Source organism: Pan paniscus, chromosome 17 (assembly GCF_029289425.2).
Source record: "Pan paniscus chromosome 17, NHGRI_mPanPan1-v2.0_pri, whole genome shotgun sequence".
Classification (NCBI taxonomy): Eukaryota; Metazoa; Chordata; class Mammalia; order Primates; family Hominidae; genus Pan; species Pan paniscus.
In genome coordinates this window covers 67,433,209-67,451,639 of record NC_073266.2, presented here as the reverse complement: position 1 = coordinate 67,451,639, position 18,431 = coordinate 67,433,209, and the positions used below count along the sequence as shown (strand labels likewise).

Genomic DNA, 18,431 nt, shown 5'->3' with positions numbered 1-18,431 from the left:
CCTGAAAAGAGCATTCTGAAATTCCCAGACCTCTTCAAGCAATTAGAAAGCTCAGTTTAAAAAACATGTAAAGAAGTCTGTCAAAATAGACTGGAGCTGAATGTCCCATGTTAAACTGTTGAGGATCACTGTACAAGAAACTTTGGGATTGCAGGTTCTCACAACCATCCTGTGCTTTACAGTGCAGAGGTCTGGAGGTGAGCAGAGAGACCCAAGGTGCTCATGGAGGACTTGTCAGGTGGGAGGTGTGAACATTAGGACCATGTTAAGCAGGGAAGAAGAAACAAGGGAAGCATGTGACAATGAGATATTCTAAGGCAGGTGGAACCTCTGGGACCCCTCTCAGTATATAAGGGGCCACCGATTTCACAAAGAACTTTTTAACAGAATGAATTGTTCAATAATAGAACAACAGACTACACAGGATGTTGCTTCAAGGGTTTCTCCTTGGAGAACGTTAGGGAGGAGCTAGAAGTCCATGGATCTCACGTGGTTAACCATAGACCATGCTCAGGCAGAGGTCTATACACATCTCTGCCACCTCTGATTCACTGGCTGAGCTAGCTTGAAGCCTCGCTGTGTGAAATCAGAGTGACAGGGTGTGTCGCCCACACTCCTACTGGTCTTGCTGTCTCCATGCAAAATGGTCTGTTTTAGAGGGGGAAGCCAGTGGGGAGAGGATTTTGCTTCTAGGGGCTCACATGGGCTGTATGTAGAATGAGAACAGTTTCTGGCCTTTGTGGTGTCCTTCTCTCCTGGGAATCTTTCTCTTCCACGTCTCATCCTGCACTGAGCATCTAGCCCTGTGCTGCTTCCTGGGAGGGAATGAAAGATGCAAGTCATGGGCCCTGCCCAGCAGGAGCTCACAGTCTCAGGGAAGTGATATGAGATTGAAACAGAACAACATATAACCAGATGCAAGGTTGTAGTGCAAGTGCAGGAGGAGCTGCAACTTCACTGAGGAGTTGAGACTTGAGCTGGACTTTGAAGGATGTAGAGACTGCCTGCCAGGAAGCAACATGATGTCTGGTGCTGGGAGGCACAGTAAGTTGCAGAGGGCTTCTCTGGCCGCTCACTGCCCTGTTCCTACTGCTTACTCCCCTTGTTGTAGCATGCTGAGAGACCAGGTGTGATTTTGCCTCATCCAGGCAACCTCATTTTTAGCAGCTAAAAGAATGCATTTCCCCAAAGTCTTTAGACCCACGTGGAAAATGGATTCTCCTACTGTTCATTCCACCTTGCTGCGAATCCGAGCTGCCAGCAGAGTCAAGATGCCCACAACCCCTGGCCTCTTAAGGGGCAGCTGATAGCTGTCTTTTACTGCTATTCTGATTGTTTTGGACTTTTTCCTAGCAGATACTTACATGTGCATTTGTACCATTTCTTTTTGTAATTACAGGTATTATGGAAATTGTAAGGAAGGAATGACTATATTTCTGGTATCACAGGAACTGTTCTCTAATTCTGTGAATTAAATGTGTGGACTTAGATCTAGAATGCTGCCTTCCTTATCCTCCTGGCATTTGCCATCTTAGCAAGTTTTGCTAAAGGGTCAAAGAGAGGATTCCCTCCCCAAACTGCTATTTGAAATGTTAACTTTTGGAAAGAGGCACTATGTTTTGTGTCACTTTTGTTAGTACTGTATTGAGCTGCAGTCGAATCATCCTCACCATTTAATCCAGAGCCTAATCCTTTTCCTCTCACCACAACCAAGCCACAGCATGTAGGATGGCATTTACTTTGAGGATGAACGATGAGAGGGCAGGAAGCTCTTATACCTGTAATATTTTGACTCAGCACCATTGCTTAATCTTTTCCATCTGCCAACCATGGTAACCATTTGGAGTGATGTCACTGACTAAAATAATAATGCTACCTATCTGCTTAATCCAGGAGATTGGTATATGCCTACTGTGTCTGGGGATAAAGCAAGTGAGGTTTAGTGGATACTGTGTGCCCAACAAGGTGTTAGCTACTGAAGGAAATATACAAGTGTAATGTGTGCTAGCTTCAGTGTGGAGTTGAGCAGTTATCTTGTTGATGTGACTTTAGGAGACCTTCATAGGACCAGAGGGACCTGAGTTGGGTGCTGGATAAATTGGGAGTTTTCTACAAAAATTCAGCTCTTTGACTGCTGAAAACTCAACACAGCGAAGTGATTCAGCTCATACTAGCTTGTCAAGTAACTATACAACTTTGCACAGCTGTTTCCAAAAGAAACTTCAATGGCCCTCTTTGATTAAGGGAATTACAATTTATGCCATCTCCAACAGTTCCTGTGTGGAAGCAGCCAAAGTGAAGGAGATGGCAAAGGAAAAGAAAATGCGTCATCCCAGGACTGCAGAAGCCTGTGATGAATTATCCACAGGGCTGCTCCCAAGAGCCCGAGCAGAGGGCTTTTTTGGCAGAGTTCCTGCATCCAGCCTACCGATGCCCTGGAAGAAGAATTCTTACCCCCCTTCCCCAAATTAATACATGCCGGTTGCCACCAAAATCCACCAAGCCAGAGAGCAGGAATGCAGCATTGCAGGACAGCAGTAGCTGCCGGGTGTTCCCTCAGCCTGCCCTCGGGCTTCCCTATACCGGTCTATTTTTATCCTCCCTGAGAATTATGGCTCTCTGTGAGTCTGATTTAAAATGAAAATGTGTCACTCAATTTGAAATGCTGTGCAGTGGCTAAGAAATATGTCCATTGTTATGCACATAAAGCCCTGTGATAAATGCACTGCCCAGGAAGAGAGGCTTTTCCACCCGTCACCCAGCTCCTGGGTCTCGTGCCTGTGCAGTCATCTGTCTCCCTCTCCAGAGAGTCAGCAGCTTTGTGTCCTGGAGAAATTGTGAAGCAAATACTGCTTACCCCGAAAAGTGTGTGTGTGTGGCGGGGGGACTACTTGAATGTACAATGTTGATATTAAAAAAAACAAAAAAACAAAAAAAAAACTCTGCTTGAACTTGAGTTCTCCTCCACATCCTCCCACCTTCACTTCATAAAAGTGGCGCTTTCTGAAAAGACTTCCACTTCTTCCTCAACTCTCTTCTCCCCAATCCTGTAAAGAGTAAATAGCATAAGATTGGAGAACTAGAGGGAAGCTTTAGAAGTGGCCTGCTTCCTCTCCCTGTTTAATCATGGTTGAATTTAAAACAGACGCACAGTTACTTCCCTTGCTATTAAACATCCCACAGAGGAAGAATAATACAGAACTGATTTTGGAATGATATGAGTCATTATCTCAGGATCTCACAGCCTTTGGGTCTGGCTCTTTTGTGTGAGATCTGTCTTCGTTCCTTTGGACTGGAGCCTGACCCACGGGTTTTCATGCATGGCTGCACGTCAGTCATGGGGACATACTCAGCAGTCTCAGAAGCTGGGCCCCCTCAGACCTATTAAGTCAGAGCCTGAGACTGAGCCCTGAACATCTGCATTTTGGCAGGTTTCCCCAGGTGATTTAAAAATGCATCCTGCCTTAAAATCATTACCCTGAAGGCATGTGTTTCCCCCTGGGTAAATTACAAGCCACTTTGTCACATCCAGGCAGTGATAGGATGGATTGGGTTTTCCTGTGTCCTCACTTTGTGTCTCAGCTCCAACTCGGAGCCAGTGGGGAGGAATTGTGTTTCCTTCCCTCTGCAACAAAGTTCTGCAGGCTTCAGATCTAGGGCCACTAATGGGGCTGAGTCTGTGTTCCCCTAGGAGGCCCAGGACATAGTTGGGGGATAAAGGGAAAGGCAAACATGGAGTGTTTCTGATGTTGTGAGTGCTGGGTGAGCATGTGACAACCTTTGCACTAGGAACCCCTCCGTGAGTTTCAGAGCTGAAAACTCGTATGTATTACTTTATAAAGGCCACCCACAAACCTCTTATGTTTTCACCATCTTTTCAAAATTTAGATATAATTTATCTACTATAAAATTCACCCCTTTAAAGTATGCAATTTCAGTTATTTTCATTATATACAGAGTTATACAACCATCACCACTGTCTAATTTCAGAATGTTTTTATCACCCCAAAAGGAAACCCTGTGCCCATTAATAGTCCCCACTCCTAGCCCCTGGCAAGCACTAACCTACTTTCTATTTCTATAGATTTGCCTAGTTTGGATTTTTCATATAAATGGAATCATATAATATGTGTCCTTTTGTGTCTGGCTCTTTTCACTCAGGGCTGTTTTCAAGATGTATCCATGCGCAGCAACCGTCAGTACTTTATTCCTTTATATTGCTGAATATTATTTCATCAGATAGATGCAGCACATTTTATATTATCTGTTCATCAGTGGATGGATGTTTGGTTGTTTCTACTTTTGGGGAAGTAAGAATGCTGCTATGAACACTTGTGTACATGTTTTTGTGTAGACACATTTTTTCTCTTGAGGGTATACCTTGGAGTGGAATTGTTGTGTCATATGGTAACACTCTCCTCTTCTGAGGACCTTCCATATTGTTTTCCACAGTAGCTGTACCATTTTGCATTCTTACCAGCAGCGTACATGAGGGTTCCCGTTTCTATGCATTCTCATCATTTGTTCTTGTCTGTCCTTTTCATTATAGCTATTCTGGTGGGTGTGAAGAGGTATCTTGTGATTTTGATTGGCGTTTTCCTGATGACTAATGATGTTGAGCATCTTTCATGTGCTTTGGCCATTTGTACATCTTCTTTGGAGAAATGTCTGTTGATCTCCTTTGCCCATTTTTTTTTATTGGATTACTTGTCTTCTTGTTGAGTTATAGGAGTTCTTTATATATTAAGAATATGGAGAACCTTATAAGACATACAACTTGCAAATATTTTCTTCCATTCTGTGAACCATCTTTTCACTTCCTTAGTAGCGTTCTTTGAAGCACAAAATCTTTTAATTTTGAAGAAATCTGTGTATTTCTTTGGTTGTGCATTAGGTGTCATTGCATTAGGTTGTGCATTGCCTAACCCAAGGTCACAAAGACTAACATCTATGTTTTCTTCCAAGAGTTGTACTGTTTTAGGACTTTGATCCATTTTGAGTTAATTTATGTGTAAGAGCCCAGTCTCATTCTTTTGTATGCATTTATCCATTTGTCCCAGGACCATTTGTTGAAAGGATCACATTGACCATTGAGGAAGGCAAGGTAGACAGTGACAACTTCATTTAAGGGATAAAGAAATATACCCGAGAAAAGTTAAGTAATCAGATCAAGTCCTCCAGATAGAAAAGGGTAGAGCCACCATACCGCATGTCCACAGGTTAAGGATGCCTGTTCCTGTGAGCCTTTGAGAAGGTGTCCCTCTCTTCTCTGATTCTGGCCTCTTATGTCCCTTTAGAAATTTTGTCCATCCCTAGTACACTTCTAAGGGAAACTCTTGTATCCAGCATCATCTATTTCTCTGCTGATTTGTTCCTTCAAAAAGGAAAAGAAGTGTATGTTGCTTGGTGGCATAATGAAGATTATCCATGTCTCAATATCCAGAGAGAGCTTGTTGGTCCTGGTAGGTATGCCTCACAGCATGGCCAAACAATCTGCCCCACAAATTGCTGCTGGTTTCCATGTGAGACCTTGTAGGGAACAAAGTCCCACTGAGGCTCATAGGTTCCTGTAAGGCTCTTTAACTAGAAAATAAGCATACCTCTTGCATTCCACCTCCATGTGACCAGGAATCCTCCAGCTAGCTTGCATGATGGTATAGTGGAGTACCTGAAAGGATGGGTTGACCCACCTAATTCTGACCGTAAGAGCTCTGAGGGATTCTTTACCATTTTCTAAGGGAACCTTAGATTACCCATCAGGACATCTTTAGGGATTCTTTTTGTGGACTGATGTCATAGAATTTGTGTGACTTAGGGCCTTATGCCGTGGTCTTACTGGAGGGACTCTAGGGTTTGTCTGATCCAGCCAGTCCCCTCATGAGGAAACATGCCCGAGGGAGAAGAAGCACGAAGTGCTGTAACTCTGCAGCTCCATACCATCTGTCCACATTGGTCCATTGGGGCCCTTGCAAGCAGGCATGTTGTTCTGCAGAATATTTGCACGTGCAGATGGTTAAATCCGGTGTTAGGCTCTGTATGGGAGCTCCGTTAGCCAAACAACATCCCAAAGCTACTCCGCTTCCTGCACCATTCTTAGCAGCCGTGTTACCACTCCCTGCCTTGAGCCTGAGGAGCTCATTACAAGGAAACATCTTTCCAGACTGGTGGGTTCTGCTGAATGCCTGTCCTGGCCCATCCCATATTGGCCTTTGTTACTGTCTCTGATCTCTCCCTCTTCCTACCAGGAAGCAGTCACGGGTCCTGAGCTTCTCCCATATACCCAGCTGTGACTCCTTGACCCTGTCAGGGCGCCTGCTCCCCAGCAAGCTAGAGGCACTCCAGGTGACGAAGGCCTTGATTCTGGGAGAAGCACGCCACTGAAGTCCAGAATGCTCAGCCAGGCCCCTGACAAGCAAGTCAGAATCCAGGGAGAGCAGGGCTGAGTAAGAATTACATTCCTGGAGTCACTAGACTCGGGATGAGGGCTCTTCTCCCACCATTAATGTGGAATGGAATGGAAGAGCAGCCAAGCCAGGATTGGGTGATTGGGTTAAAAGACGCCTCCTGGCCAATGAACCACAGAGCCACACCGAGTGGGGAAAGGCATCTTGATGGCCATCTGATGAGGATGGGGGTCGTGCTGTGGAGGTGATGGAAGTCGAGAAGGTGTCCTGTTCTTCTGGAGTAAACGTTTACAAACCATGGTCTGGAGTAAACGTTTTACAAACATTTGGGAGTATTTTTGATGTCTCAGTGAATGGGGTCAGGGATAATGATCCAAAGATGCTGCATGGTGTTAGGACTGTCCCACACCCAAAGGTGCTGCCCCAAAGCCAGTAGCACCCTCTGTGAGAAACACTGGTAGGAAAGGTTTAACGTGTTGAATGGTCAGGAGAATACCCATTTTTAAAACTGTAATTGACAACTGAGTATAAGGACACCATGACAATAGGTGCTGTAAGGGTTAAACGTGGATCAGAGAGAGACTTGAAGGAGGTGCAAGTCTCGCAGAGGAGCTACCCCTGCATGAACATATCCACAACACGAGGTGGAATGCTCTCTGTCCCACAGTGGACTCGGAAATAGCTAAAATGCTGTGAGAGGGGGAGATTCCGTCATGGCAGCCTCAAGAAACCCTGGACAGCCCGTGGTCTTCATGAGTGGGCTGTTCCAGCTTTAGGTGATTGCGATGAACACACATCCAAAGGTCCCCCACCAAATCAGAAAGCCCCTTTAAAAAGTTCTATTTTTGGAAAAAGAATCACAAATTCTCTTGAGCTTTACTTTGAAGATTTTCCTCTTAAAGGTGAGGGAGGCTTTCTTGGGAGAGTTTTATCTCTGAGGGTTTTCTCACAGAAATCCACCGAAAGGAGAATTCACATTTGATGCTGGGTCCTTCGGGGAGCGACATCTTTACAGCCCTTTTCCCAGACCCCATAGTGGGTAGTGAAGTCTCCTGGTCCCTCCTGAGGGTGTCCCCACCCTCACGGCCACGAAGCGATGGTGGTGCTTCTCAGTGGACGTTTTGCCTTCACACAGGAGCTGGCATCTCCTCTCCCCTCAGCCTCTCTGCACACCCTGTCTGTGGTACAGCTATGTGTGAAGGACACCTTTGTGAGAAAAGGGGAAGGGAGTGGCTTAGGCAGGAAACAAGAGAATTCCGGTCTTTGGAAGCTTTGGAGCTCTCCATACGCCCCATCTCCTGAACTCCCTGGCTACTAAAGCCCTGTGGTGCTTGTATGAGGTGGGTGATGTTCTCTCCACTGTACAGGTAGCGGAGGGGAGGCATCCAGGCTGGGACTGGCCCCAGTCGCACTGCCAGCCGGCATCAGAGCCAGGCTTCTGTCCTCCTGTTCTCCAGGTTCGTCCTGTACTGGCCTTGATGTCTTTGCAGCCACAGCTCCTCACTCTAGTAATTTCCTTGAGTATGGATCTGTCAGCAGTAAGAGGTTTTCAAATTAGAAGCATTTAAGGTTTTTAGCCCAGCTAAATGATGCTTCAATTATTTCCCCAGTGAAATTGCAAACTCTTAAGGAGAACTAAAGCAAGTGTGTACGCAAATAACCATGGTGTATAATGTGGGCAGTGCCCTCAGACACACGGAAGGAAAGGGCAGGGCAGCTTTAAAGGGGGAGCCCGCACCTGAGCGGGTGGGTCAGCAAAGCCGAAAGAGTCAAAGATGGATGGTGAGCACAGGGACCAAGGGGACTCGAACTCTGTGAGGCCCTTTTTCATATGGTTTCTTCCACCTGATTCTTACCCAAATCCATCTTACCCCAAGAGAAGTGTCTATATTTAAAACTTGGGGGCCGAGACAGGAAGAGCCTGGGAGAAATTCAGCCATGCTGGCGTGTGTTAAAACACACATCTGATGGGCAGTTTGTCAGCTCTGGCTCTCTCTTCCCCAGGGTTCCTGCATTAAGTTGTTCAAGTATGGGTCAGGGCTTAGGAGTGTTCAGAATATTTATTGCACGTGATCAAATAATTAAAACAATATATAGCTAGGCAAATAACCTTAAATGTTTCCATTTTTAAAGCCTCCTGTCAGAGATAATCAGCAACTCAATGGGTTTGGTTCACAGTCTTTCCACTACTAGAGGGACAGGAAATAGTTTCTGCTCGGTGAGTAAAGGGCAAAGGGCAGAGCAACCCTTTCCCAGGGCATAAGACAGAGGCCTCGGTGCTCTAAGCGCCCTGCGCCCTTCCTTCTGAAGGGAATCCACATGGACCTGATGAGCAGGGCCTTGTAAAGACTCATGAGCTCTGAGCAGAATACGGGCTCTTGTTCCCTTGTGCCACTACGTGCGTGACACATGGGACCAATTAAAGAGGGAATGGGCATAGAGACAAAGTAGGTTAGTAGTTGCCAGGATCTGTGAAGAGGGGAGAATAGGGCAGAATAGGGTGTGATAGTTGCACAACTTTGCAAATATACTAACAATTATTGTACACTCTAAGGGGGTATATTTTACAGTATGTGAGTTATAGCTCAAACTTAATTTTATAATGGTAAGGAGCCATTTTACATAAAAAAAAAAAGGGAAAAGGGAGAGATGTCATTTTGGTATTTGCTCTTATACTCACCCCTTCTCTGAGACCCATGGCTGTGTTAGACATCTTCCACCAGACCAGGAAAAGTGTTTGCAAAGGAGCAATGACGAGGGGGAAAGGCAAGGAGCTCAGCCTCCATTTTCCTTCTCATCCCAGGCTGCTGGGAGGAACAAGTCCTCCTAGGAACCCAATGGCTGCAATGCTGGAAGATCTGGAGCTCTAAGAGAACTTGCTCCAGAGCACGGTGTGCCCATACTGCCCACCATGCTGCAGCTGAATCCAAAGCTATATGTGATACTCCACAGTACTTGTTTCTTTTTCTTTTTTTCTTTTTTCTTTTTTTTTTTTTTTTTGGGACAAGGTCTCTGTTACCCAGGCTGGAGTGCAGTGGCATGATCTCGGCTCACTGCAGCCTCCACCTCCTGGTTTCAAGTGATTCTCCTGCCTCAGCCTCCTGAGTAGCTGATACTACAGGCATCCACCACCATGCCCAGCTAATTTTTGTACTTTTAGTAGAGACAGGGTTTCACTATGTTGGCCAGGCTGGTCTTGAACTCCTGACCTCAAGTGATCCACCCGCCTCAGTCTCCCAAAGTGCTGGGATTACAGGTGTGAGCCACCACACCTGGCCAGACTTTTACCTTGTTTCTTTGGACAACATTTTTAAAGGGCCCTCTTAAAAGGCAGAAGTGCTCCAGGAGAAGGGATACAATCCACTTACTCTCTTTTAATATCTCAAAATGAGTGAGTTTACCTGAGTATGAGACAGGAGAGTTCCCTGGCCCCCCATCACAGGGTGTGCTATGGGGGTGTGGCTCTCTGTTTGCTGCTGCAAGCTCAAACCCCTTATGGAATGGGGAGCAGGCAGAAGGGCAGGTGCAGGAACCGGCGCAAGCCCTTTTGGGCTCTAGCCCCACAGCAGCATCTAGGGGTGGGAGCCTGCAATTCCTGAAGCCCCAGTGTCACAGTGTGGTTTTAGCTCTGCCGTCGGTGGATGGCTTAAGTGTTAACCAGCTCAGTGCCCACTTGGTACCCAGGACCTTGTCCAGGGTCCTGGAAGAATCAGGTCACACATGGACCTGAAGGATGGTTGCTGGGGGGTGGTTATTGAGTGGTGGAGGTGGCTCTTAGTGGGATGGATGGGGAGCTGGAAGCAGGGGATAGAGTGGGAAGATGATCTTCCCCTGGAGTTTGGCCATCCAGTGGCCAAACTCCTCTCCCACCACCCCCAGGTGAACTCCTCTCAGTGTTCAGATGCTCTTTCTCTTCTCTCTTTCTGTCGTGCTGTTCTGCCATTGATCTGCTTGTCTCTTTGTCTCCTTGTCTGCCTTTGGAGCCTGGGGTTTGGAGTTTATATGGGTATAGGATAGGGGGTGTGGTGGGCCAAAAGGCAACTTTTTGGTTGCAAAAACAGGAATGCCCATCCTCATTTAGGGCCACGGGTATCCAGGCTAGAGGGTAGGGCCTTTGCCAGGGAACTGTCCTCTTCTGTCCAGTATTTCCCTGTCTCCTGTCCATATCAGGTAGTTGGACAGTCACATAAATTACTTCCACGTGAGGGGTATGGACAGCACATGCCTCGGAAGATGAGAGTGGGTGGGAGGCTGCCTGTACACCTCCACTGAGGACACAGAGAAAGTGGGGATAGGCTGGACTGACCTTCAGAGGGATGTAGAGTGAAAATTCAAAGTCTCCTTAGAGTAGGGATTGTGCTGAATCACTACATGACTATATGAAGAAGTTGTTGAATACCTCCCAAAAATTGAAAGAAGAATCAGTTTCAGGAGAATGAGCATATGTATGAATCGAGACCACCTTAATGAGAAAGGGACAGACCCTACCTGGAAATAGCAGATTTGCTCATCAGAAAGACTGCATTTGTTTAAGTAGAGATCATTTCAGAGGCCAAGGGGAAAACTTAAGGCTTTCTTTAAAGATTCCCCTCCTACACAGACCAAAACAGCACTCACCTACATAGGTAGGGGTGTTGTAAATGCTCTTAATTATGTGAATTGGTGGACATTTTCTTTACAGTGGGCCTGTATTACTCTAATAATCAGAAGAAAAAAATCATAAGCAAAATCTACTTTGGGGAGAAAAATGGTTCCTTCTATACTGATTAAAACATAAACCATGTTATCTCTCCAGGGGTTAGGATACGACCACTTGTTATTTGTTAATGTACATATTTCTGCATTTAAAAAGTTGTTTACAATGAGCAGTATTCTATAAGAAAACCAACATTTGAAAATAAAGCTGTGCTCTAGGTAAGGCTCCTGCTTCTGAGGAGTGGAGCACTGCATGCTTGGGCAGTATATTAGACTGTTCTCATGCTGCTAATAAAGACATAATCGAGACTGGGTAATTTATAAAGAAAAGGAGCTTTAATGGACTCACAGTTCCACATGGCTGGGGAGGACTCACAGTCATGGTGGAAGACAAAGGAGGAGCAAAGGAACATCTTACATGGCGGCAGGCAAGAGAATGAGAACCAAGTGAAAAGGGAAACCCCTTGTAAAACCACCAGATCTCATGAGACTTATTCACTACCACCAGAACAGTATGGGGGAAACCACACCCATGATTCAGTTATCTCCCACTGGGTACCTCCCTCAACATGTGAGAATTATGGGAGGTACAATTCACGATGAGATTTGGGTGGGGACACAGCCAAACCATATCAGGCATAAACTTCCTGTTTAGTCCTCTAAGAAGTACCTTCAAAACTCACCTTTTTTCCAGCCCTCCAGCCACAATTCCAAGAATCACATTCACAGTGAAATTCTTGGAGGGCACTGGGGAGGACAAAACTCCCCTGGAACTGTTCTTTGCTGCTCTGAGAATGACTTTGTGCCACAGTGTTGACCCCATAGGGAACTGTCTGAGGTCACTCATGGCTTTTGTGTGGCCAAGAGGCAGGATGTGTCACCTGACGCCCCTTTGCTTTCCCTCCAGGTGGGCCTACCATGACTTTTTCAACCGGTATCGGGTGCTGGTCAAGAAGAGAGAGCTCGCCAACACAGACAAAAAGGCCATCTGCAGGTCTGTCCTGGAGAACCTCATCAAGGTGAGCCACACAGCCCAGCTCCAGGAGAGGCCTGACCAGGTCCCCTAAAGATTGAGGGGGTGGTGTCATTATCTACATTTTTTTTTTTTTGGTCTTCATCCTTCTTACTGAATCTATTTCTGGGATATTAATCCATTTTCCTACATCAGTGACTAGAAAAAAAAAAAGAGCAACCCATTCACCTATCTAGAGCACTTCCCAACCTTTTTCACAGCTCAGCAGGCATAGAAAATGGAATTCTGTGGCAGCGCTCCTCTCGAGGGCACCAGCTGCAGGGAGTCTGTCCCTTGCAGACCACTGACCCAGCGACGGATTAATAAAGTATACTGACACACAGATATTCTGCTCTGCCAGTTCAGCTGAGGGTCTGAGCCACTTACAGGCTCCCTGCTGAGTCCTGTAAACAGTTGCGACTCTAGCCCTGTGACTCTAGCTGATCTAGTCTGATCAGCTAGTCAGCCTTGCATTTATTCAGTAAGATTAGTTAACAAAAGCTTGAGTCAACACCACTAGAGGGTAATTGACATTGTGGACTTCCCAAGTAAAAAAGCACTTACACAACCGTGGTACATCAAAGGTTAGTCTTAAGATTATATGAGTAAACAAGCTAGCTAGGTAAACTACTCTGCCTTTCTTTATTACTGTTTTAATTTGTTTATCTAAAGGTAAAGGGATCAGGCCACCTTCAGCCAGATCTGTTACCAAAGTTATGTAAACTTCCAGGCCTTCCAAGAAGATTTGTTTCTATAACTATCTCTAACATTTTTCCCACCAGCCTGACTGAACCCCAGCAGAATTCTTTGTACAGCTTGCTTGGGTTTATGATGAGGCTACTCCTAACTGCAAGCTGCCGGCTCAGGATCTCTGGCTTCTCCAATTCTCAGGGGCTACATAGCACGGCCCATCTGGTACACCTGGGTAAGGGCTCTGATGTGGAGCCCAGGCCTAGCCCTGAAGCCAGCAGAGGGGAAGGTAGCTGCTGCATCTAGCTGGTTGCATCACCAGCCTCAGGCCCTCCCCCAGATACTTGTTTTAAGTAAGGCAATAGATTTTATGTTTTAATTGTAACAATTTGAACTCACACCTGGCAGCTGAGACTGGAGAACTATAGAAGCGGAGCTACTGGGGCCTTTTATGAGGGGCAAATCCTTAAACATTTCCATGGTGCCAGACATTTCGGGGATTACAGCAGAGTATGATCATTAATGGCTCGATAAAGGTTAAATTATATCAAAAAATCACTTGAACAAGGTAATAAAAATAATTACTTCAGAAATTTTAATTTTTCAGGTTTTCTGTTCGGAAAATCTATCCATCTGGAGTAGCTCATTGCCAGATGATCAGGATCTAAGGTCATGTTTTATTTTGTAAATGTGTCGCAGCCATCTTCCCAGCATCATCTTAGCTGCTCAAGTCTAGCTATAGACACTGCAGAATATTATAGTAAATGTATGCATAGCTGTAAATTTGCCTTTTTAAAAAGAGAGCCTAAATACTAGCCCACCTTGCCATGCCATCTTTTTTTTTTTTTTTTAACAGGGTAAGGGGGTAACAGGCTGGTTAATCAAGGGCTCTAGTTAGCTGGACTCTGGTTGATTGAGGTTTTTGCTGTGGTCCACCTATCAGTGTCCACATTTTAACATCTTACTTTTATGGACAAGAAAAATCTCTGTTAAAGGTCAGCTGATTTCAGGGCCTGTGAGTAGCCCACTCTGCCATGTGGCTGCCTTCTCATTTGTCTAGGATCATAGTTTCCCTCTTCTGTTCCTTTGCTGGATTTCTCCAGGATTACCACCAAGACCTCTGATTCCCAAAGAGGGAACTCTGGAGGGGACCCGGATCAGACTGGCTGAGTCGGCCCCCACACTGGGCTCTCCTCCAGTTAACGGGACCACATGCCACTGCCTGGGGCTGCTGCTGTGATGTGCTCAGGACACTGGGCCTTTCCTGGCACAGCTGCCTCTTCTCTTCACTGACGGGGAGCCTGCCTGCTTCTCAGTGCTCGGCTTCAGTGCAGCTTCTCCCTCCTGCTTCCCGTGGTCTAGCATGTGGCACTTCATGTCACTCTTAGAGCCCATAGCATGCTGATCTATGTTCCAGATGTGTTTGTCCTTTTTCGTAGAGGACAGTGTCTTTATGTTTACACCACCTCCTTAGTTATGAGTGCTGAGCCTAATACACAGGGGGAGCCTACCTAATATTTATGGAACGAATGAAAAAACAAGTGCCTTGCCTAAAGAAAAGTATAGGAATACATGCTATTTCCTCTGCCTGCAACGCTTTTTCCCCTCTTTTGCCTGCCTGACAAAGTGGTATTCTTCCAAAGTGAGCTCTGAAATACCTCCTAGCCTCCCAGATGTTGTTAGCTACTCCATCTTCTATGGGCCAGCAGCACTTACCTCCTCCCTTCCTTTATTGTGTTCATCCCCTTATGTTGTAATTGAGGGCTTGTCATTTCACCAGACTGTGAACACATAAATGACAAGGGTCCTGTTGTGGCTGTGTTCCTAGCACAATTCCTGGTTGTCACAGGAATACATGAGTTTGTGCAGCTGGCTGCATGGGAACCAGCCAAGAGCTGCTCATGACTAGAAACCTGCCAGTAATGGCTCATCCTATGAGGAATATACAGAAATCACCCTCATTTTACAGATGAGGAAACTGAGGCACAGAAAGCTGATATAAATTGCCCAAGGTTGCCTAGGTGGACTGACTCTAACTCCCGCTGTCTAAACTACATTGCCCTCTGATCCAGTCTGATTGAGTAATGTCACTGAGTGCAGTTATCCTTCCTGGAGACTGAATAGAGACACTAGTGCTAAAGATTTCCCTGGGGCCTTCTATTTCCTCCTTTTTATTTTTCTCCTCTTCTTGGGCCACATCTGGACACCCATACTTCTCATGCTGAGTGACCTGGGACTTTGTATCGAGAAACTAAGACTCGACAGAGCTGCGTGTTCACTTAGAGGGGCACATGCCAGTTCCCCACCCTGTCCCAAGCAAGTGCTAAGTACCTTTTAGAACAGAACGATGAGAAGTAGGGACAAAGGTGGCCTGCAGGGCAGGCACCAGGCACTTAAAGACCACCTTCCTGGAGGGGCAGCCTGGGGCTGGGGGCTGCTTCATTAGGCTGTCAGTGAGGTTTTAATAAATTGTTGTGGTTGTTTAGGGGAGAAAAGTGGATTCTGGTGGCCTCTCCCCTGCAAGGATTTTAGGAATAGCCCCTATCATTCTTAACCTGAATTTGTTTATTCTTTAACTCCACAGATACATACTGAATTCTTTGTACTCTAATCTGGAGGGGTTAGTGTGAGGGTTATAAAAAGAGTGCGTTACATGGACCCTACCCTCCAGAATTAATAATAGTCTAATGTGACGATGGCCATAACTGTAGAGGACCACATCACGGAGACTGGCTGTCGTGCAAGCCTGAATCTTCATCACAGTGGTGAAGGAGTGTATTAACAAACATCTGCAGGGAGCCCACGGAGCACAAGGATGTGTGTGAGCACTGTGTAGAGGAGACAGTGTCACGAAAGGGGATGCTGCAGTTGGAGACTTGGGGCCTGGGAGACCCAGATCTGGGGTTATCCTTTGATATTTGCTCAAGTCACCTTGAGCAAGTCACTTCACTACTCTAGGCTTCAGTTTTATCATCTGTGAAGTAAAAGCAGTGGCTTGGAATGGATTGCTAAGTTTGCTTTCACCCCCTGCAGTCTGACTCTTGGAGAAAGGTTCTCAAAAGATGATTGATTGATTGATCAGTCAACAGTCAGTTCTAAGGGTTAGAGGAAGCAGATCTGGGTGGGAGATGTTCTGGAGACACACAGGGTGAGGACAGTGTGGAGATGAGGCTGATGAGTGTCTCAGTGGAGCAGGTGAGACCCTCAGAGAAATCCTTGTTCAGAAAAAGTGGCCTTGCAGAGCATATCATCCCTTCCTGTTTTTTTTCCAGAATAGGGAATGAAGCGCAGGTACTGTTGTTGCTTGGATGCGGTAGGCAGCCCCCAGCCTCTGGCTCTGCTTAAACTGGAGGACCCAGGCTTCTTCCCTGACTCAGGAGCTTAGCTACCCTGCTTTGGCTTCCTAACCCCTCCTGGCTGAGCCATGGAGCCTCCCCAAGCAGGGCAGAGATCAAAGCAGGGCCGTGGCTGCCTCAAAGCTCCCAAGTCCCATCCAGCCCCTGTTCCTCTCAGCATGAGCTGAAGGCCCAGTGGGTGCATGGCTCTGAGCAGACACAGAGAGGAGAGCCAGGCCCAGAGCCCACTCTTGCCAGCTTCACGAGCAGCTTGGCCCAGGCCGGGGACTCAGTCAGTGACACTCAAGCTGGAAGCTGTGCTGCAAGCTCAGCCTTAGCTCAGGCAGGACAGCCTTCCCTGTGTGTGGAACCCGACTCCTAGTAACCCAATAGGGCTTAACCTATGAAGAATGATGATTCAGCATTTTTCAGGGCCATTTGCCAATATGAAACGCAATGTTGTGTGTGTATTTTCCTTGGACTTGGCTCATTCCTTCCTTTCTCATTATGGTCTTCATGCCAGTGAGCAAAATGAGATGGCAGTTGATTTACAAAGAGCTCTGTCATCATGGGTTACTCTCCCAGTGCTCTGTCCCAGGCTTGTCCACAGGAACCCTGCTGGGTTGTCTTTCCTCATCCACAGGGGTGAGCCCAGGGAAGGGCAACTAATTTTAACCTAATGGATGTAATTAAGACAGTAATTACAGGTCCAAAACAATCTCATAGTTTTATTTGGGGGTTATTTGCATCCTGTAATTATGCATACAACTGTGTGGCCATTTGAGGATAATCTTTTTAAAATGTTGATCAGATCAGGTCATTCCCTTGCTCAAAGCTTGCCTGTGGCTCTCACCCCAATTTTATGCTGCAACCTTCAAGGCCTTTGGTGATTGGCTCCTCCCACCAATCACCTTCAGTTCTCCCAGCTAGCCATCCTGGCTCTCCTGATCCTCAGATATACCCAGCAGTTGCACCACTGGACATAGGCATCCACTCTGCCCTTCTCCTGGAACTTTCCTCCTTCATTCTTTCCTGTGGTTGCCTCCTTCAGCTCATTTAGGTCTTTGCTCAGCTGTCACCTCCACAGAGCTGCCTTCCTTGAGCATCCTTTTTGAACATCCCCATCCCACGCTCACCAGCCCCCAGTTTGTTTTCTTCATATTCCTCACCATTCTCTGAAAACAGAAAGCATCTTTATTTGCTTGTCTGTCTGCCCTCACCATGATGTCAGTTCCTTGAGGGCAGGCGTCTTGTTGACTGCCATGTTCTAGAGTCTGGCCCGTAGTAGGGTCTTGGGGTCTGTTAAGCAAATGCTGAGACTTTGTGTCCATCTACAGAGAGGGGTGCATGAAGTCTGGCCAGGGGATTCTGCATGGGAAGAACAAGGGTGGTATGGGCCATGTTATTTCTCTGCTCACTGGTGACCACCCAGATCCCCTGCCTACCTTGTAAAGGACCCCGACAAGTTCCAGTTTGGCCGCACCAAGATCTTCTTTCGAGCAGGCCAGGTGGCCTACCTGGAGAAGCTGCGGGCTGACAAGTTCCGGACAGCCACCATCATGATCCAGAAAACTGTCCGGGGATGGCTGCAGAAGGTGAAATATCGCAGGCTGAAGGGGGCTACCTTAACCCTGCAGAGGTACTGCCGAGGACACCTGGCCCGCAGGTGAGCCAGGCTGGGGCAGATCAGGGCAGCAGATCATGGCGGGGAAGATGGGGGTCTGCCTTTCTCAGCTACTTGGTTTCTCTCTTCCTCTGTGCTGAGAATGGTTCCTGTTGGGGCCATGTCTGCATCTTGGCTTTTCCTCGGCAGCTGAGCCTATCCCTATAATCAATGCCTTCTCACCTCAGGGCGTAGGTCTAGTTTCCACATCTCCTGGTTTCCCCAGGCTCCCTCCATCCTACCAGCATTAGAACCAGCTGGTTTTGCCACAAACCAACCATTTCCCCTTTGCCTGAACCCCAAAGTAAAAAACTAACTACTTTTAGGAAAAGAGACCAATACAGCCTGGCACAGTTAACCTGTGCTTGGCCTCATTACTTATTCCACAGATTTCATAATGCCTCGGAGTCAGGTGATTAGGGCTGCAAAGGTCCTGGGAGGTCCCTTTTGTGAGTTACTGCACAAGCCAGGATGGAGAGAGAGTGGCTTGTCTAAGCAGGAATGTTGACCTAGGGGTTGAGTCAGGATGCCAGTCAGCCTCCCCTGCCTGCCCCCAGCTCGACCCTGAGCAGAAGAAACTACTGCAGGGTTCCTTCCTCACTGACACTGGGCTGATGAGGCACTACAGCAGC

At 46.8% G+C, this 18,431-nt stretch overlaps 1 protein-coding gene across 3 annotated transcripts in view; it reads left to right on the top strand.

Annotated features, from left to right (window-relative positions):
* Positions 1–18,431, top strand: part of MYO5B (myosin VB) — a 369,650-nt gene that overhangs the window by 271,659 nt on the left and 79,560 nt on the right. For all 3 annotated transcript variants that reach the window (XM_034943673.3, XM_034943674.2, XM_055102690.1), the window contains exons 18-19: positions 12,007–12,118; positions 17,591–17,802. In XM_034943673.3, the coding sequence (XP_034799564.1) occupies positions 12,007–12,118; positions 17,591–17,802 (324 nt within the window). The remainder of the gene's footprint in view (positions 1–12,006; positions 12,119–17,590; positions 17,803–18,431) is intronic.